Source organism: Lissotriton helveticus, chromosome 5_1 (genome assembly GCF_964261635.1).
Source record: "Lissotriton helveticus chromosome 5_1, aLisHel1.1, whole genome shotgun sequence".
NCBI classification, from domain to species: Eukaryota; Metazoa; Chordata; class Amphibia; order Caudata; family Salamandridae; genus Lissotriton; species Lissotriton helveticus.
This window is the reverse complement of record NC_136065.1, coordinates 85994184-86016308: the sequence shown is the minus strand read 5'-3', so window position 1 is coordinate 86016308 and position 22125 is coordinate 85994184. Positions and strand designations below refer to the sequence as shown.

Sequence of the window (22125 nt, the reverse complement as noted above, 5' to 3'; positions counted from 1 at the left end):
AACACATTTTCCATCTTTGTAAATAACATTTCCATCCAACACTAACTCATCAGATATTTTAAACCAAGGCATGATTTCCTCCGGTACCTTATATCTTTTAGGCCAACCTTCCATCACATATTTCTTAACCAAATTAGCTCCCAGATCCCTCTCATCACAATCCTTCCATGTCTCTTCTGAAATACTCGAAAATGCCCCAACAACAACATCCTGTATGGAAGTAACCACCTCCAAATCATCATCCTTTGTGACTCACATGGAAGTCGTGACACAAAATCAGCCGTTACATTCTTCTTCCCTGGAACAAATTCCATCTTGAAAAAATATTCCTGCAATCTGGACGTCAGTCTAGCAATCCTTGCTGTTGAATTCCAACCACCCCCAGGTGATAAAATATCAACTAATGGTTTGTGATCAGTCCTCAGAATAAAGTTTGATCCCCAAATATAATTCCTGTAGCTCTATAGCCCACACACATGCAAGGAGTTCCCTCTCTATGACCGCATAACGTCTCTCGGTGTCATTCAATGTTCTCGAAGCAAAAGACACGTTCCACTCCTCACTTCCACATTTTTGTGACAATATAGCTCCAACCCCATACAAACTTGCATCAACTGTAATACTACACTGCTTAATCATGCAAAATGGCTTGAAAGTGGGAGCACTAGCAATGTTTTTTCTGATATCTATAAAAGCATTTTCTTGCATATCTGTCCATTCAAAACAGACATTATGTCTTCGCAATTTCCTTAATGGTTCCATTTTAGATGCAAAATTAGTGACAAATTTAGAGTAATACTCACACATACCAGCAAAGGAAAGTAATTGATCTTTCGTTTTTGGAGCTGGAGCATTCATTATAGCCTCTACATTGGATTACTTAGGTACAACGCCATCTCCTGTTAAAGTATGACCTAAATATTCCACATTTTTCTTAAACATTTTGCACTTATTAGCCTTCAAAGTTAACCCATTCCTTCTTAACCCATCACATACCTCAGACAAGTGTTGAAAATATAAGAATATCATCCTGGAAGCATTTTACGCAACCATCCATATCCCTAAACAGGTTGAACATTATTCTCTGGAATACGGAAGCCACGGAGGCTAAACCAAAAGGCACACGTGTATATTGATATAGGCCCTGTGGGGTTATAAACGCAGTTAACATTTTGGAATCATCTGTCAATGGCACTTGGTGATATGCTGATCTCAAGTGCAGTGTCGAAAATACCTTGGCACCTTCCAACACCGACACTACCTCGTTGATATTCGGAAGTGAATGACAATCCACCACAATTTCTGAATTCAAGGCTATCAAATCAACACACAGTCCCAATTTTTATCAGGTTTTCATACCAAAACAATTGGAGAAACCCATTCCGATGAATTAATGGGTTCTATTATACCTTCTGTTACAAGATCTGTTAACATCTCTTTTAGATCTTCTCTCACATTAATGGGCACTGGTTTTATTTTCTGTCTAACAGGTCAGACATTCGATTTGAGTTTAATCTGATGTTAATAATCTTTAAGCCCTCCCAGTGTATCAGAAAAAACATCACTTAATGAGCTTTTGACAAACTCCTCCATGTCCTCTACACCTGTAAATGAAATGTAATTATTGCTTACCGAGTCATCCAAAATCACCGGATCCTTCAGCCTCGGGTTCAACATTATACCTAGTTTGTGTTGATCCCTCCAACCTAGAACATTTATTCCTTTCACAGCAATGTACAGCTTTATATTTGCACTTCTACTTTTGAAAATCAGCCTTGTCTCAAAATACCCAAACATATCAATTTGTGACCCATCATAACTAACAGGATTAATATCTGGTGGAGCAATTTCATCGATGTCAAACATTTTTTCAAGTTTTTCTGCGAAATATTGCCTTGAAATTATGGTCCATGGTGATCCCGAATCAACCATAAGCCTTAATTCCACCTTAGCAACCAAAACATTACACATAGGTGAATAAATATCCTGATTGTCATTGGAATTATCCAAATTTGCAATACTGTTCCTAAGAGATACCACAAAACCTGAAGTGTGTTCATGCACTGGCGCATTTCCAATTCCTATTGTTTCCATCTTGAAATGATCTTTCTATGATGGAAAAAATTATTGGGCGAAATTGTGTGTTCCTTCTGTGATCTCTGCACATATTAACAAAGTGTCCTATTCTTCCACAGTTTTTACATTCTCTCCGGATAGCAGGACAGCCATTGAAGGATGACAAATGATTTGTATTACCACATCTGTAGCAAAATACATTTTTCCATTCCTTTCCAATTATTAAAATTGAAACTTCTTCCCTGAATGGCATTCATATTTTGTGTGTCATGTCTTACTTCATCTTCACGTTTTATCACAGAAACTTCTTCAGATTTTCCACTCTTACTGTTAATGCTTTTAACAGTGTGCATCCATTTTTCTGTTAGCTCAAATGCCTTAGCTGTTGAAATTGCTTCAGATAGTTTTGGATCTCCCATTACCCATAGTTGTTCCTGTGTTTTCTTACATTTAACATGCACAACTATCTTCTTTTTTTTTTTTAACAAAAATTAGGTGTTTTATTCCTAACTCTATTCATGCAAATTAAAGTTACAGTATTCACAGACAACAAAACAGTTCCTTGAGGTTGGGCGCTAGTTTTTTTTTTAAGTTTTCAAAAACCTTTATTGTATGAAAATATGGTACATCAGTGCAATGAAGTCAAAGAATACAATGTCGTTCGATAATGCTAATATGCTGCACCTTCCCGAAATAGAGCAGCAAACATTGCGGTAAATAAGAACCATTCCAAACTAAAATTACACACACCCCCTCCCCCCAATTATATCATTCACAGTGCAGCAGGTGAAGGAAGAAAGAGAAACAATAGCTGTTGTCTAAACTAAATAACTAAAAAAAATAAGTGTTCGTGTGACCTAGGCAGCACGGCAAGCAGGGCACACATAGTCTGACAACCCCAGACAGTCGCACAGTTAAGCATATAGTCACATTGCCGTTCAGAGGGCCAGTAGGTCCAGTCGTATCGCAGGATTATAGTACAAAGGGTGACATCAGTAAAATAAGAAACACGGAACGGGTATTTGCCACTTCAGTTGTCATAGGTAATCCATTAATCTCAACATTCATGTATAGCGTGAGAGTCCTCCCTTCCTGTACTTTTTCCGCTCTCAAGCTCCCTCTCCTCATCTACCTGTAGCCGGAGGAGATAGGACTGCAGCGGACCCCATATGTCTTTTGGTCGTGACTGGAGCGGCGGGAGTTACGCATATGATTGCAACTGATCTCCCCATGTGGCCATGGTCGAGATCCAGATTTTGAATTTGGGGGCCACCCCCTCCCCCATCTGCAGGCCACTTGCTGCTTGGCCAGCAATAGACTCATAGCCAAGAACTTTTTATGTGTAGTTTCAACATTTTGCGTAAGTCCCAGCAGTGCCAGGCGCGGGCATGGTGCTATGGTTGTGCTCAACATATCCGAGGGACCTGCAAAGACCAGTGTTCAATACTCGGCCACCTTGGGGCATGTCCAAGCTAAGTGTGCAAAATCCGCACCGCTCTCGCCACATCGGTCGCAGCGGTCCGTTTTCCTCAGTTGGAATCTATGAAGTCTGGCAGGGGTGTGGTATAGTCGATGTAGGAATTTAAAATGCATGAGGCGTAATCTAGTATTGCTGGTTATGGCATGTGTTTGTGTACAGCTAGTTTCCCACTGTTCGTCTGTAAGCAGAGAATCTAGATCCCTGTCCCATTCAGACCTGGCTCGCAGGGGGTGGTTCGCGGTGTGTTTTGCACCTGTTTATAGATTAGTGATACTACATGATGCGGGGCTTCTGCTTGTAAGAGTGCATGCAGGGGCACTAGGGAGCCAGGCTCCTCCGGGAAGGAGGGAGTGAGCGTGCATATATTTTGCCGAAGGTGCGTGTATAAAAAGACGTCCATGGTTGTGGGTGCGCGTTCGCCAAAGAATTGGTCCAGTGTGCGAAATTGACTATTGAGGTAGAGGTCCCCCATGTACGGTAATTGAGGCTTAGCAGCATCTTTCGTCCAATAGCTTCACATGCGACCTGCAGCCGGGAGTAATTGAGTAAGGGTAATCTAGGTGAGTAGAGCATTGGGCTGTTCATGCATCGGGTTGTGCGCCTCCATGCCATGGCTGTGCAGTCGACTGTCGTCGGGTTGCGCTCCCTATCCCCGACATTGGTGAATATGACGCTGGCAGTAGTTATATGCGACATGTGCCCCTCTTCCACCGCTAAGTGTGCCATGTATGGCGGTGGGTGAAGTCAATACGCGGCAAAGTGTGCTTGTGCGCTGTCGTAATATCGCTCGAAGTTAGGCACATCAAAACCCCCTTGGTGATAGGGCAGCATCATTGTACTAAGGCTGAGACGTGCCTGTTTCCCGTCCCAAATAAGTCTTGACAATTGAATTTTCAGTGTGCGGAAGAAGAATCTGCCGGGATGGTACGGGATATTGGTAAAGAGATACAGTAATTTCGGCAGTATCACCATTTTATTCTGGGAGATACGTACGGCCTGCCATTGACAACGGTAGGCGTAGCCATTTGGTGACATTGTCAGTGATTTTATCTATTGCTGTCCCATAATTGGCGCTCATCAAAGCCTCCCTCTGGCGAGTTATCTGCACGCCCAGATACCGTAGGTCGTCTAATTCCCACACCAGAGGGTAGTCTAATTGGTGCATGTGTGTTGCGTCCGTGAGGGGGAAAACTACAGACTTGGCCCAGTTAATTTGTATTCCGGCAATGTACCCAAATTTCGTAATTTCACGCAGTATAGGGTTAAGATTGTCCTTGGGTTTATGAATGTAGAGCGTCATGTCGTCAGCATAGAGGGATATGAGCAGCTGACGGGTAGGGTAAGTAAGTGCCCGATGATTATGATGCTGCCGCAACTTCGCCGCTAGGGGTTCCATGGCAATTGCAAATAGGATGGGGGAAAGTGGGCATCCCTGGCACTTACCCCTGTGTATGTTAAATGGGGAAGATCTGGTCCCATTCAGCAATACTACAGCTGTTGGTTGAGTGTATAAAAGCCGTATCCAATTCAGTAAACTGTATGGGAGTCCTATGCGTTCTAGTGTGTCCAGTAGGTAATCCCACTCCAGCAAATCGAACGCTTTCGTGGCGTCCAGGAACACAGCCACTGCTTCGCATTGTGGGTCAATATCTTGCATTACTGCATGAAGAGTACGAAGATTATGCGACGTTGAGTGATGCGGAACGAATCCTGCATGATCCGGTAGGACCAGGGGTTCCGTTAATATGTTTAGGCGGATTGTGAGGACCTTCGCCAATATTTTAGTGTCGCAATTTAGGAGGGACAAGGGACGGTAAGAATCGCACTGTATGGGAGTTTTGCCAGGCTTAAGTATCGATGTTATAAGGGCCTCTCGCATGGTGCCAGGGAGGTGCCCTTTATCCAGCGCTTATTTACAACAAGGGGTGGTGATGGACAGAGTCTCTGAATTAAGCAGAGTACTCTCACCCAGTCAAGAGATCAGGGCTAGATCCAACACCGTTTTTTAGCTCATTGCACCATCCCAGTTTCAGAACCTGGCTGTATGCAAATTAGTCTGTCCCTGGCCCAGTGCATCATGGGAACAGGGCAGACCAGACTACAAAAGCCAATTCTTACACTGGGAAGGAAACAAGCTTCCGGGGACCGGTTTCTGGCATTTCAGCCGTCTTCGGCCCGGCTTGCTTGAATCCTGATGGTGCAATGAGCAAGGGACTCACATCTGAGTATACCCTTCCACGCTTAGGGTGGACAAAATTATTTACAACAAGGGGTGGTGATGGACAGAGTCTCTGAATTAAGCAGAGTACTCTCACCCAGTCAAGAGATCAGGGCTAGATCCAACACCGTTTTATCCAGTGCGGCATAATAGACTTTCTTCAATATGGGAGCCAGCAGGCGGTGCGTAGGCTTTATAGAATTCAATCGGCAGACCATCCGATCCTGGGGCTCGGCCAGATTTCATTATCATAATGGCTTCCATAATCTCGTCTAACTCCAAATCGTGATCTAAGAACTTCTGCTGGGTAGGCCCCATCCAAGCAAGTGCAACATCCTCTAAGTATGTGGATAAGTCTAGTGGTGCACCTCTATGTGACGTGTATAGCGTCTTGTAGAAATCGTGAAAGACGCAAATTTGGTCTGAGAGTTTTCGATGTGTGTTCCCCTGGGTGTCTTCGATAGCGGCCACATAGTTAGCAAATTTAGGGGGTTTAATGGTGTTCGCTAAGGCTCTTCCGGGACGGTCGCCCTCTCCATAGATGCGTGCCTCGTGCGGTTTGCAGCAAAATCTACATTCTCTGTCTGCTGCGATCTCGTATTCAGTAAGTTTATCCCGCATGCGGGCCATGGTCGTTGCATTATCTGTGCCCTGACTAAGTGTGTGCTCTAATGTTCGCAATTCGGCTTCCAGCTTTCGAAGATCCCCCCTAAGGGACTAAAGTATTCTCCCTCCCTTGGCAATCACCACCCCGCACAGTGACCTTAAAGGCCACCCACAACGTAGTAATACTATCAACAGAGGTCAGGTTTCGGTCGAAAAAATCCTGGATGTCTTGCTCCAGTTCATCTTTGAAGACCGTGTCATTTTGGTGGGAGGGGTTAAGGCGCCAGCCCAAATACGGGGAACAATCTAACGGAATTTGAAACTCCACTAGCTCTGGGGAATGGTCTGAGAAGGTAAATGGTTTGCCTGTGTTAGCCAATGCGTCATCCCCATGGACATAAATACATAATCGAACCGAGCCCAGGTGTCGTGTACCGCCGAGTAGTGGGTGCCTTCCTAAAGCCCTGGGTGCATGTATCTCCACGTATCTATCAGGCAGTTTGTGTCTACAATGTCTTGTAGTGTGGGCTGCATGGCATTGTAATGTGCAGGTAGGGAATGGGAACGATCCATTTGTGGCTGCATGGCCGTGTTAAAGTCACCCCCCAGGATGACGTGTGTAATACCCAGTGCCTGTATTTTGCCCCATAGCAAGAGTAGAGCATTGGGAGAGTCAGTGTTGGGGCCATAATAACTGGCAAAGAGGATTTTGTGTATGTGCAGTTGCCCCCATAGTAGGCAGAACCTACCCTCCGTGTCTGATTCCATTCCTTTGGGCATGAAGGCTACTCCATGCTTAACCAGGATGGTAACCCCCCTAGAGTATGTAGAGTATGACGAAAAGTTATGGCTCGTGCCCCAGCAAGCTGCAAATTGGGGGTTATCATTAGGCGCCAAGTGTGTCTCCTGTAAGAGGGCAATGACTATTCCATGTCTATCCAAGTATCCTAGGATTTGTCTGCGTTTTCTAGGGTCCTTAAGGCCCCGGACGTTCCACGATGCCACTTTAATAGTTCGGGTGTGTATGCCTCACCTATTGGTCCCACAGCAACGTGTACTAAACAATGTGCGATGTAAAAAAGTTGCTTCCCCTACAGTACTGAAGGACATGTTGTATACTGTGCAATGATACCCCACCCACCCTCAAAACCAAAACACATTCCTAGTTACTGAAAATCCCCGTTCAGCAGGTGGGGGGGGGGGGAGAACCACTAGGGGCGCTCAACCTGCCCAGTCACCTCCATACTTACACTCACTAGCCTGCCAGCTGTCAAGCAGGGCAGTCAGTACGGGACGGAGGTGGGGAGCCGAGCAAAGCCACAGTTCGCATATTCAAAAACATGCTAAGTTATCATATACATCACTAGGGAAGGCCAATCAGTCTCTTCTCAAGAAAGCATTGAGTCTCTCCGGTTGGGCATCCATCTGCTGGGAGTATCAGTCCTGCTGAGATAACAGAGAGTTTGCCCTGGAGCGGTCGCGGAGGGTAGTCTCATGGGGGATGCCTTTTTAAGACGCTTCATGTAATCCTCTGCCTGATGCAGGGCGGTGAAGAAATGTTTCCCTTGATGCACGATTTTGAGTTTTTGAGTTTGAGTTTTGTGGGGTAGAGCATGGCATAGGGGATCTCCTGTGCTTACAGCTTCTTTTTTACGCCAGCAAACTTGCGTCGGGCCTCCTGTACAGCTGGCATGAAATCGGGAAAAAATGCCACGGTAGTGTTTTCATATGGCACTTGCTGCTTTTCCTGAGCTCGTCTAAGGACCGCATCCCAGTCACGATAATTTAGTAAGCGGGCAATGGTAGGTCTCGGAGACGCCCCAGGAGGGGGGCGGGCTGCTAGGGACCGGTGTGCTCTCTCTACAGTGAGGTGAGGCGAGAAAGAGTCTCTGCCAAAGAGGTCTATCAGTAGCTTTTCTACGAAGTCCTCCATACGGCTAGTGTTGGTGGTCTCTGCTAGGCCCAAAATGCGTATATAATTTCTGCGGGACCGGGCCTCCAAATCCTCATTTTTGTCAGCTATTATTTTAAGCAGCTTGTCCATCTGCAAGACCTGGCTATCCCGTGTCGTCACTCAATCCTCCAAGTCCGCAATTCTGCTTTCTGCTTCTTTCAGACGGGTGTCATGCTGACCTAATTTAGCAACCACAGTGTCCATTCTCGCATTTAGAGTGCCTATTTTGGAATCAATGGATGTAAGGCTGTGTTTCATCCCAAGCAGGAGCTCTCGCCAGTCCTCCTCAGGCGGGGCGTCACTTTGGCGTTCTGCGGTGTCTGGCGGCTGAGGCGCTGGGGTTTTGCGGGTCTCAAAGGGGATTTTGGATTGTCTAGTGTCAGTGCACCCCATTTTGCAGCGGTGTTGATGTAGAATGGGAATAAAGCTACAGCGCACAGCTGCTAGGTGCAGCGGCTACGGGGCGCGATAGACTCTCTCTAGGTCTCCTGGCCCCAAGTTGGTCAAAGCAGTCGCTCAGGCCGCTCCCCACACTGCACAGCGAAGCGACCCCGACAGGGAGCAGTCGCGGGTGGCGGCAGCGCTGCGATGTGGTGTGGCAGGCAGTGTGAGATGGTTTGGTGCTTGCTCCTGAACTTCTCTGGAGTACTAGCAAGCGGTGTGCAGCGCCGTCGTGCCTATGGGCTGGAGGGGTGAAGGTTTCCGCAAATGACCAAACTGGCCGAAACCAGTACGTCGCCAATTCAATTTAAGGCGGGAGATCCAAACGGCCGCGAAGTGGCACTTCACTGCACTCGGGTTAGGCAGGGCGGGGTCATCAGCGGGACCCGGATCGATCTCTGTGCCTCTCTTCTGTCAGGTGGTGCGGCAGCACAGAGGCCTATTCATCAGTGAATCGCCAGCTCCGATCAATGTGGTGTCGCAAACCAAACCGGCTTACACAAAATGGCGGCGGTCACTATGGCCCTTCTTCGCCTCGCACTCCACTGTCACCGCCGTGTCTGCCTCCCGCCCAACATCAGTCTCAGCCGTCGTCCAGACGCAGCCTCCTAGCCGCTGTGCCCTCACTTTCAGGAGTAGTCGTCTCACGGGCGGTACTGGGCGATCGTCGCGACACCCAGCGTCTGCCAAAGATCAGCCAGGGGGAGGCCACCAAGTTCTTCCGGCTCTCCCGTAATGTGGTGTCAAGCCGTCTCGAAGGCACCTTGGCACAGCGGGTTAGCAGGAGAGGGGGGGGGGGCGCAGTTCAGTCTCTCTCGCCCCTACCCACAGTGAGCAGTCCAGCGAGTGGTGCCAGCAGTTATTAGATGTTTGCGCCGCTATCACAGCCCGCCTTCAGAAGGTCCCCCGCGAGCAGTGGCACTCAACAGCTCAGCCCGCGGGCGGCGACATCACAGCTCCCGCCCGCCATTTTTGGTACAGGCCCTCGATCCTCGGCCTCTCGTGAGCGCGCCTGCCGGGCACCGGGTCTACGACGTCCAGGCGGGAGGTCGCAGCTATTTGCAGACGCTGATCTGACTCTCTCAACTCACGGTGTCACAGCATGCGAGGCATCGGCAGCAGCCTCAGGGCATTCCGCTTCCGCTGGTAGTGTTTTCATTGGTAAAATATGCCTTAGGATGGGGTTAATGAATGTTAGAATGCTCGGCGGGGCTGGAGACTCACACAAGCGCGGCCATCTTACTCTAGCGCCCCCGCCAAGGACAACTATCTGATACCTAATCATTTCGTCAGCGATATTTCCAAAATTACAATGTAAAGACAATGTTTGTAATGCAATTAAGAAATCCTCAAACAATTCATTTTCTTCTTGTTTCCTTGTGCAAAATTTAAACCTCTTTAACGCTAAGTTACTTTTGGGTTTAAATCTTTTCTCCATTCTAAGCAAAGCCTCATTATATACATTCGTTGCTTCAGCGTTTTCATTAACTGTAATTTGCGGTAGAGCCTCAAACAGCATCTGACCTTCAGATCCAATACAATGTAACAAAATATTTGTTATCCTTTCTGCTCCCATCCTTTCTCCATCTATTGCCTTCATATAGTTTATAAATTCTCTCTTCCACCTAGACCATGGTAATGGTGGTTCTCCTTTGCATTGTAAACATTTTGCTGATGCTTCCAATTGCATTTTTTTTATATATATAGATATATGTGTGTAAGTGTCTCTTTACTTTCTCTTTGTAGGTTGTGGTGTGTTGTATAGCTATTGCACAACAACGACTTACTTCATAACGTTTCTTGGGTAGCCTTTCCTCTTTTGTACCAGGATTGCCCAAATAAGCTTATACTATTGCTTAAACAAGATCAAATGTTGGAAAAAAAATCTTACTTGTGATTGAACATATTTATATTCTGCGCAAACTCCCTCGTCGATGTATACAGAAAATAAACTTCACCTTTACAGCTCGCGTTTCTTTTGCTATGCTGCATCTAAAGTGAACTAAGATGGCCGCAACGTTGTGCGCGCTAACGTAATATCCTCCCAGAATTCCTTGCGCCAATGCAACGCATCAGGCTTCCGAGGAGTTCTTTGCTGCAGAAAAGAATGACGATGGCTGCTTGGAAGCAGAAGGTGACACACTCGCCCAGCTCCAGTGATGATGACTCTCGTGTGCACACGAGAGTAATTTAAAAAAATGCCAAATACTGAGTTGAGAGCTTCCTCTACGAATAAGAAATGTTTAACAGTACCAATTCTTATAATAGAGCACAGTACCTCAATCGACTCTACAACTCCACGACGATCTCACGTCAATTTTCCACAAATTTGTCGCATTGATAGTTTCCTTCCGTTGTAATATTAACAAATATCTCCGCTTTCGTTATTTTCTTAATTAAGCAACACCCAGCATGGATTTGATTCTTCCCTTTTTCTTCTTTTCTTCAGTAAATATTTTCTTCCATATCGATTTCTTCCTTAAATTCTAAATTCCTAGAACACCACTCCTCTGTGCTGCCTCACTCTGTTGTGAGAGGTGTTCTTCCCTCGTCGCCAATTTCAAAGAACTAATGCTTAAATTAATTAATATAGTTTAATATGAAGGTAAGCAGCACAGCAACATACACTAAGCCTGTACAAGATTCCTGGCCAAACTGCCTAAGGTGCGGTTTGGTATTCTACCAGAACATTCCTAAAGAATCAGAACACTGAGCGAAAGAAAACACTCCTAATTAACAAGCACAGATAAATGTAACACCACCTATGGGGGGCGTGAGCAAGGGAGTGTACTGGCGGTCCACTGATTGGTAATCACCGTGTGGCGACGGCCTTGGTGCAATTTGGCTCATCAGACGGGCAGGCGGCATAGGGGCGGGCCTGCCCCGGGATCGCCCTTAAGATAACCCACCATGTTGGCATATTGGTTATGCAAATAAACCTGCAGCAAAATTCTCCACTAAGAAGGTGTCATGTGGTTTATTAATGTATGCTGCTGTATGAAAACGTGTGAATGTTGCCGATATTGTCACTATGCCAAGGCTGCCCGGGGGGCCCCGTAGGGGACCCTCCAACAGGGTGGCTGCCTTAGTGCCACAGAAAGGCACAGAGGTTAGCGGCCCTGGCGCCAGCTCACAAGGGTCTGTCGGCCACGTCACTTCCGGTCGTGGGCAGGGGGGCAGGGGTACAAAACCTGTCCCCCGCCCACTGGACAAGCCTCTTGACCTGCTGCCCATCACGCTGTCTCCCGCCCTACTGCTTACCCGGCTGACGGGCATAAAAGGGGTACGGGGAAGGGGAAAAACTAACTTATTATTTTGTGTAGCAGGAGGTGTTACAGGGCGATCCAGAGTCTGCAAGGTACAGAAGGGTACTATACTGCAGCTGCAAAACAAGGGTGCTAAGCCAAGGATACCGAGGGATATCTTAGCGTGTCTCCTGGAAGAACTACGGCGCCCCGTTAGTGCTATGGGCGGTTGTGGGCCTGAGCAACCGGGGGCTGCCTGGAAGGCTCCTCCCACCTTTGGGGGGCGTGAGCAAGGTAGCGGACTGGCGGTCCACTGATTGGTAATCACCGTGTGGCGACGGCCTTGGTGCAATTTGGCTCATCAGGCAGGCGGCATAGGGGCGGGCCTGCCATGGGATCGCCCGTAAGATAACCCACCATGTTGGCATATTGCTTATGCAAATAAACCTGCAGCAAATTTCTCCACTAAGAAGGTGTTGTGTGGTTTATTTATGTATGTTGCTGTATGAAAACGGGTGAATGTTGCCGATATTGGCACTACATCTTAGGTCAATAGATAGGGATTCTTGGCAGAGACCCGACCCAAATATTTCTCCCTTAGATTGCTCATACAACCGCATGATTTTTTCCCACGACTGCCAGAGTTTTTCCCACGACTGCCCTTGCAAAAAATGCTTTTTCCACCCCCTTTAGTTGAGTTGGTAAGAGCACTGACCCCGGACTCCCTCATGTGGTAAGAGGGTGACCCCATTGAGTGGCGTGGCTACTGGAAAATTTCTATTCTGTCCTTCCCCTTGCTCTCTCTCTACTGCCTCCCTTCTCTCTTTTTCTTCTATCGCTCTTTCTTCTCTTGCATTTCGAGATATTTGATAGCTTCACATCTAGGATTTCTATTATGTGATGTCTTAACCCCTTCGACGCTGATGACGAGCTGAGCTAGTCATGAGTTACGCCTCTCGTACGCTCATGACGAGCTCAGCTCGTCATGTAACGCGGGTTTTTCAAAACCGCCGCGCACAGCGGGAAAAGCCGCCGCGCGCATGCGGTTAACAATGTAAACTGTACCTCTGTTGCTATGTGATATTAAAATCAATAAAACAGTAAAAAAAAAAAAACAGACTGACTATGCTCCAGGAGTACTCACGCAAGGTAAGCTCCATGCTCAATAATCATGAGTCCTTGGAGTTATGGGCCTGTTCTTCGTTTATAATGTGTAAACGTAAGCAGTGGCTGTAACTGGTAAAAGCCACTGATAGATCCAGATATTTTTATGTCCAGTTAGTCGTGGCTTTTCAAGCCAATGGCATTTTGCACTCTAGGGCTTGAGAGATCCCTGCCACATGGACACCTGACAGCGTAGACCACAGACGTTGCTACTCAAATAACTTTTTATTTTAAGGAACAACAGCACTTTTATGAAAGGAACGTGGGCAGGAGCTGTAACAACCCTGTCAAGTGCCCACATTTGTGTGATAATTCCCAGAGAGTTTATCAATCTGTGTTAGTCTAACACAAGATACTGGCATAAGTGAGTCCTGTAATACAGAGACAAGGATTTATTAATAACAATTCACAGGGCTGCCCGTTTACTGCGAGACGCCATATCTGCCATCATGAGAACAATCTGATGGGGGCACTGAACAGACTGCAAGGGCAAAGGAGCTCTTTAAAGCTGAAATACACATCCTAATAACTGGGTCCCTCCCAAGAGACTTATCCCCTTACATGTTTATCACTGCAGGAGAGGGAGGGAGGGACGAGGGGATAAAGGTATCTGCAGCTCTCACACCAGTCTCAGCTCTGCTCCTCCCCCGAGCAAGAAGAACGGGAAGAGCCTCTCTTTGAAGGGGGCTTGTGGGAATGTGAAGAGAAGCTCCATGGAGTCAGCATTGTACAGAGACAGCCGCCCCCACTCGTAGTCCAGATACACCCCCAGCTTCAGGGGCTTCTCACGAGGGGACAAAGGGGTCTCAGGAGAGGTGAGAGCCTCGTACTTACCCCCCCACCCCTCCACAGCCCACACTCCCCCCTCTGGTGACCATGTGATCTTTCCTTTCCTGTTCACAGACTCTGCTGCGACCCCCACATACCATGCAACTTCCTCCTGTAGAAGCTGCACCTCCCAGTAATGTCTACCAGAGGTGAACCCCTCGCTCCCCAGCACACAGGGACAGAGGGAGGTGAATCTCTTGGGGGTGTCCGGCAGGTGCTGTACTGTGCCTGTGTCTCTCACTCTCCTCCGCCCCTCAGACAGGCGGAGCTCAGGATGAGCCGTGTCAGGATCCAGAGTCACCATCACTGCAGAGAAAAGATTCAGAATTAAAGATTTAATGACACATATAAAGGCTGTAACTACTGCTTTCTTTTTTGCATATGATTTATTTTAACCACATCTGGTAGGTGTACTCTGTGCTAGGGAGCACGCTGTGCCAGAGCTCACGGAACTAGACTGCTCACTACACTAAGGCGCTCATTCATCTAGAGCACACACTACACCAAACAGCACACTGCACTACATGAGACATTCCACTACATTGTACAACGCAGCACATACTACACTACATTACCACACATAAAGGTTACTACACTATCCCTCACGAGGCATGCTACACTACACCACACAAGACATACTATGCTACACCAAACAGCACTCCATAGAGAGGACATTTCTACTAAACAGTACACTGCACTATGCAGCATACTACATTACCACACAACTCATACTACACTACGCTACCACGCAAGGCATTCTACACTACACCACACTACCACATGAGACATACTACATGTTGGAAATGGCCCTCGACTTTTTGCTGTTGTCCCTCCTGATTTTCTGCTGATCTATGTGCTAGTCTTAGAACTTTGAGCACTTTTGACACTGCCATTCAGTACAAGCACGGTGTTTGTCATATACATACTGGCGATTGGTGTATACGTGATTGGCTGACTTGGGTCATCTATAAGTCATTTGGCTTGGGATAAGACATATACCTAGGGCGTGTAACTCAAATGCTCCTCTGTGGGCCTGGAGCACTGGTTGTACCACCCATGGAGATAGCTCCTCAAACATGCCACAGGTTTGCAATCGCGGGCCTGTGTGTGCAGGTTACTGATGCTTGACATTTAAAAAGCTACTTGCCAAGGATCTGCATGTCTCTTGCTACATCGGAGTACTCCCTGGGGGCAGGGTGTGCTGTCTGGAAGAGGTAGGGCATGTGCTTGTGTGCGCTACATACACGGATAGTGAATGGCACGGTGTTGTGTGCTCAGTACGGTGGGGCCTGCTTATTGCATTGCATTGCATTGCATTGAAAATTGAGCTGTATTTCCTACATGCAGAAGAGTGGCAGTATAAGTAAGTAAGTCATTTATTATGCATGATAAATTAAAACCGTTGCATTTGGAGCATTACAGGTTGATATCTAAAAAAGTTACTTGAATAAATAATTAAAATGAGTCTAAGTTTAAAAACTACCTTGCATTGGTACTAAAAGACATAAGATTATTCTGATTGAAGTAGCACTGCTAACACAGGATGGCAGGTCTTTCGGAAATCATTATATGTACTGCGTAATGTTTAAACCGGTGCAGAGGGCCAGTTCAGAGTCTGTTATAGTCTCGGCTGGTCTCTGCTATTGGCAGCAAATAATTTTCAGCCTCTGTGCTATCAGGTCAAAGTATTTGGTAAGGCGACAGTTTAGCTGCAAAAAAGAAGGGTTAAAACACAGCATCACTGCCTGTCTGCAGGACCTTACTCCATGCTGCTTAAATAGTGGTTATAACAGGCTTTTCCGTAGGTCTTCCAGCTTCTTGCATATGCATATAATGTGAATCAGGGTCTCAGGGTCTTTCTCACAAAAACGGCACAAGTAATCAGTTTCTCGGCTTTCCCACAGTGGCATGAACGGGTTGATCGGGCCGACTCCCAGCCGTAGTTTTAAGAATTTTTCTTTGGTCTCGAGCTTAGATCCGTCCATGAGGTAGGGCTGAGGTTTTAGGACATCGTAGTTGTTAAGTACAACCCAGCCATGAGCTTTCTTGGAAACCAAGTTCTTGTCCTCTATAGCGGATATGAGCCTGCTCGACTTTGTTACTATTTTTTTTTAAACCAAATGGCCCATTGGTGTATTCCAGGCATCTGCCAGGCCGAGGGCCTGCAGAGAGTTCTGTAAGTAGACGTTAACTGGTGATTTTCCAGTGCGGGTCAGCTCTAGCCAAAGGAGGTTATTCAAGGTCCCTCTCTCACCAGCTCTGATTTTGTGCCAACTCTTTAAGCAAGCTCCCTGCCTTTTTATTTCCTGTTTCTGGATCCCAAATTCCAGCCTTATTTGCGCAGGAGAAACATATTTGGGGAGCTGAACTATCGCCTGGTAGGAGGTTGCGATTATACAGTCAAGGGTAGCAGCATCTCTTCCTGTCATGGATTCGCTCCCGTAGGTGATTACTGGTTGCAATTTTGCATGCAGGACCTTTAAGAGGGGGTCAAGTGTCAAGTCTGGTAGCAATTTCTTCAGGGGCTTTAATGCCATGCAGGTCATTACTCCCTTCCTTCTTAGAGATTCAAGTTGTGGTTTGAAGGAATTGTTTTTATCTAGGAGTACGCCCAAGTATTTGTAAGAACTTACTTGGTCCAGGCGTTTACCTTCCATGTACCAACTAAAGTAAATTTGTCAGTATCATTGCGCCAAGCTTCGGGGAGTGTGAAGAGCAAGCATCCAGTTCTGCTGGCAGGTCCGCCAGGAAGAGGCTGAAGAGCAAAGGGGCCAAGACGCATCCTTGTTTTAAGCCCTTCCTTGTAATTATTTTTCTTGAGAGGTGTCTTCCTGCGCCCAGTTTAATTCTGGCCCATGTGTCGGTATGCAGCTCAATGAGTTGGTTTAGGAGGGTTAAGGGAATCCCCCATTCTTTCAGCTTTAACCAAAGTTTGACGTGTAATCAATGAAGCAAAGGTACAACGGATGTTTACCTTGCTTCGCTGCTTCCATAAGCATAGTTATGGCCATAATGTTTGCTGTAGTTCCTAGCCCTTGTAGACCAAGCGACCAGGTAATTAAGGACAATTCCTGCATAGTATTTAGCCTCTGTGTCGATCAAGGCCATCAGGCGATAGTTGTTTGGGTCGGATCTCGCCGCTTGCTTGAATATGGGGCTGATGATGGAGCCTCGCCATGACTCTGGAATTTCTTTTGTTCTTATAGGGTGCCCTATTACTGGTCCTAGTGCATTGCTCCAGAAATCCGCGTCCTGCTTATATAGCAAAGGTGGTATACCATTCGGGCCCAGAGCTCCTGCCAGTCTGCCTCTGGAGATTTGTTTACGTTTATCATCGGCCAGGAATTCTTTTTGCAGGTCTTCTAAACAGGTTTTGGAGTCCTGGTTCGACGGACAAGCTACTTCTGGCTGCGGCAGGATCGGTAATTCAGTGCTCAATTGTTTTTGGTTTCTACCCTCTCGAATGGTATTTTTTGTGCCGGCATGGTACGAGTAGCCCAGAGGGACAGTTATTTCAGGTTCTTGGTCATTGAAATGTTTTGTTAGGTAGTCTACCCAGGTAGCTTCGGTGATATTGGAGCTGATACCTTGATGATTGGGGTGCTGCAATTTGACTGTTTTCCAGAAGTTAGCACTACTTTTCTGTTTTGCGTCAAACATAAGTTTTGCCCAGAGTTCATTATTTTTTGCCCTTTTCTCCTCCCATTTCCTTCTTTTTAGAGTTGTCCTTAACTCGCAGAGTGTACCTTGCAGTTTCCGATTGTTTGGCGATTTATAGTTTTTTTTTATTTTTTAGAGACGGGGCTGTTTAATGGATCAGATGAAGCAGCTGCCACTTTCCCTTGCTTCTGACTGTTGCGTTGTGAATATTTGTCTCCTATAGATTTGGTGAATGATTCCCAGCTTCCTATTGGATGCATTGAATTATCTTGAACTTGGATGTATAGAGCTTGGGCCTCTACAGCTATTTTCTCAATGTTGGCGGAGTTGCATCTTATTCTTCTTAGGTTGCTCGTTTCTTCCGACAAGATGGAATTGATAGTTTCTGGGATTTGGCAAGCTCTTGTTAGAAGATTCAACTCTTGTGGGAGGTGGTCGCTAAAGTTACTGTTACCAATCTTGAAGGTGGCTACTTTATTAAACAGGGACCATGTTGTAAAAGTGAAGTCTAGATGTGAGGATGCAACAGATGAGTGGTATGTAGCTGCTGGTGGATTATCGTCTGTAAACCGTCCATTCAGGGCTCTCATATTTAGGTGTTCTAAGCCCCTAAGTAAGTTTGTTGCTATGCTTGGTGGCTTAGTGGACTGTGTTTGGCATTGTGTTGGAATTCCCCATGCTCTCGAGATGTTCTGCGTTGAGTCGTCTTCCTTGGTAGACCCTAAGAGTTGCATGTTGAAGTCGCCAGCCAGGACTATGAGATCCATTACTCTCTGTAGCTCAAGTAGCAGCTCTTTCACTGCCTTTGATTTTTGTTTCGGGTGAACATAAACGTTTATTATTATAATTTCCTGTTTAGGGGGGGTTTTGCCTAAGAGTTACCTTTATTCCTTGAATGCAGCTTGGTGGAGTTAGGTGTATAGGGACAGGGAGGAGCTCGCCAATTTTAGTTATTGAGAGAGAGCTGCAAGCCCCCCCGAGCGGCGAGCAAAGGCTGACATCTTTGCTGCCGGCAATGAGCTGGTGACGTAGCCTTGCAGGTCTAGAGGCTTATCATCCCAAGTTTCTTGAAGCAAGATAATGTCGAAGGTAGTCAGATAATTTGTGAACTCTTGGTCGTGCATTTTTGATGCTAGGCCATTAACGTTGCAGACACAAATGGCAATCCCGTCGCGTTCTTTGGCAGTATAGTGTTTGATATCAATGAGTTAGTAACGGAAAATCATCTCCGGTATGGTGAGTGAATTCAACATTACTATTGTGCAAATGGCACTTTGGGAAGTGGGCATTTCTGCGTTCGTTGCTTTGTGTGCTTGGCGGTCTGTCTCCAATCCACATCTGGGTGCTGGGGGACAGTTACAGCTGTACATTTCTGTCAGATAGCCATAAACTAGGGCCTTAAAGGAAAATGCAGATTTCTGAGATGAGATGGCCCTCGTATTGGGGCCAGAGGTGGAGGTATAGGGTTAATATATAGAGAATCGTTGGATTTTTCCGAATTGGAAATCAAGGAGATCCCGGATTGTGAGCTCATGGGTTTCTCCTTGAAAGGGCAGAGCGGGGTTCTGTATACTGGCCTTCTATGTTACAGACCCCCTACCGGTGCTCTATCTGCCGTGACGGAACTCACGGATTTGATCTACGATCTCTCTAACTCCCACGCCAGATTGATGGTGTTAGGGGACTTTAATCTATGGCCAGACGGACCTACAGATTCTGTCTTTAAATACCTGACCCAGGCCTGCTGTAACATACATTTGGAACAGTTAGTTCTTTCTCCTACTCCCCAAAAGGGTCATGTTCTGGACCTTATCTTTGCAGACTCCAGCCAGGTGACTGTCAAGAATATCCTTCCGCAATGCTGCCCTTGTCCTCTTCTCTATAGCCCTCCCAGTGGGCCGCTTAAAAAATAGCAGCTCAAGAGTTGTTAAGACTGGTAGACAGGGGAGGAGCCTAGCCAGCGAGCGTAATGGTCGCCTTTTAGCTCGGCTCCGTCGGCCCGCCGGCTCACCCCGAATATCCTGCATCTTATCCTGTACTGAGACGATACATCACTACAGAAATTGAAATATTGCGATTTGTTTCAACTCACCGTTCTGTCCGGAACCCTCTGTGTGCTGTGGATCCGCAGCTGTGCCCTCGAGAAGATTGAGGCCTCCGGAAGATCGAGACCGGGACCTCGCCTGTGGGATCCGACCGGCGATGCTGAGATTGCAGGCCCCGGTCGAGAGAGTGAACCGCTGGTGAGAGCCGTTGTGCGTGTACCCCGGTGATCCTGACCGGCCCCGCTTTTCAGACCGTGCGGCTGGAGGGGAGCGAGGTGTGTTGGGGACTGACTGTGTGAAGGGGTCCCTTCGCCTTGTCCTGCCTGGCGGCCCCGGGCTTCCGCGCTCGGCTCTCGCTCGTGGGACCTGCCGCGGATGGCAGGGGGGCCCCCCCCCCACTGCCGAGCATCTACCCTTTCTGTGCCAGAGAGGCCATTGTTGGGATCCCTCCGGAGATCTGTAAAGCCCTACATTTGTGGACTGCTTTGGGGGCGGCGGTGGAGTGCGGGGCGGCGAAACTCACAAGATGGCTACCGACATCGTAGGGGGTGTTTCGCCTCGCACCGACGATCTTTGCTGGCCGTGCTGCACGGGGGCCTGGGCATGTGCTCGCGAGCCCACGCTCGGAGATATCCTGGATGCCCTGAGGTCTCTGTATGCCGTCTTGGCCCCCGGTGCTTCTACTGACTCACTGCGGTCCGCCGCTATTTTGGGCCGACGCTCCTTCATGCACCCTTCCCGTCCTGCTGCCCCCATTGCTCTTCCCCCTTCGGCTGCTCCGAGGGCTGGTACCGCTGCTCGGCGGTTGCTGTGTGTACCGGTGGCTCTTGATTCTCCTGTTTTTCAATATCCGGAACTCGAGGACTTGAAAGTGACGAGGAGGCCTGCTTCTTCCTGGGGGACTGGCAACAGTGGTGAGCGGTGGTTTGCTCCCACAACGATAACTTCGCGCTTCAATCCTGGAGGGGCACTTTTGCATTGTCAAATTGCGAGACTGAACTCCTGCTCATCTTTGCCTGCGCTGCTGTCGCTGCTGCAATTGACTTGTCTCATTGATCTCCTGTACTCCATTAGTTTGTTTAATGTCTCTCGACTACGACATTGTTGTGCTGCTCGTTGGCACTATGATCAAACTGTACTGGGTGGCCCGCTCCAAACTGTCCTTTATTGGGTTGGTTCTGTGGTTCGGAAAGGCTGGGGGTGAGGTACACAATATTGACAGACTGATGGTTTACACTTCCGTGGCGCTTTGGCTTGCGTTATTGATATTGTGAGGCATATACACGGTTTCCCCCCCCGTTTTTCCCCCCCCCCGTGGGTACCTGATGTATGTGATGGTGTTGCATTGGTCTTATAGTTTCATATTTGCTGGTCGGGGGAGGGTCGCAGCCGGGCGTGTTTGTTCGTATCTCTTGGCTCCTCCCTCTCACTCTCATTTTACTTTATCTTTCGTTATATTTCTTTCTTTTCTATTTTTCTCTCTCTTCTATATTTCGGGTTTAGATACTGGGCGACAGGCACGCTGCTAGGGGGGTAGGCCGTAGCCAACTGCAGGGGTGCGGGGTGGGGGAGGGGGGATTATTTTTCCTCTTTCGTTTCTATGGCCCTTTTTCTTCGCTTTTTTGGTTTTCCTTTTCCTTTTTCTTTTTCTGCGTTTGGGATCAGTTTATTGTGTTGATCTTTGAGCTCTCATTGCTTTGTCGTATTTTCTGCCTGAGCTGTTGTTGCACTGTAGATAAGACCCGGGCGGGCTTCTAATCAATACTCATAGTGATTGTATGCATGTATATCCTGACTCTTTGATAATGTACTCATGTTTAATTGTGGTTGTCTTACATTCTGTAAGAATTCTTGTCTGGCCCGCCCGTTCTATGGCTATGTTTTACGGCTCGGCACCTGGTCCCCACATTTCTTTATACTATATTGCAGCTTTTTATGTTTTTGATTTCATCCTGTTTACGATAAAATTAAACCTTATTTATCCTGAAATGTACTCGTTATATGCCATGATGCTCTGACTTTGACGTGCTGCCGTGCCCCTGGGATGTTCGGCTGAATAGCAGTGTTCACTTTTACGTCAATAAAGGTTTTCAAAAAAAAAAAAAAAAAGACTGGTAGACAGTGGTCGAGGCTCTTGAAAGATGCTAGCTTACCGAACTTGCTCCATGGAACGTTTGAGCTGGGAGGTAATGTAGATGAAAGCTACAGCTCTCTTACTTTGCAAATAACCGCTTCTTTGGACAATCTGGCTCCTTTGAAAAAAATGCGCGATAGAACCAACATCGCAATGCCCTGGTTCTCGAAGGAGCTCTTCCAACAAAAACTTCGGTGCAAGCGCGCTGAACAGGCATGGAGAAAGCAGTATCTTGAGCCTGACAAACAGCGCTTTAAACAAGAACTGGCGATAT

General features: G+C 47.2%; 1 protein-coding gene across 1 annotated transcript in view; it reads right to left on the bottom strand.

Moving 5' to 3' along the window:
- Positions 1–2655: 2655 nt before the first annotated feature.
- Positions 2656–22125, bottom strand: part of LOC144754183 (E3 ubiquitin-protein ligase TRIM39-like) — a 123917-nt gene continuing 104447 nt past the window's right edge. Inside the window, exon 6 of the mRNA XM_078641765.1 lies at positions 2656–14318. Within this exon, the coding sequence (XP_078497891.1) occupies positions 13804–14318 (515 nt within the window). The 3' untranslated portion in view covers positions 2656–13803. The remainder of the gene's footprint in view (positions 14319–22125) is intronic.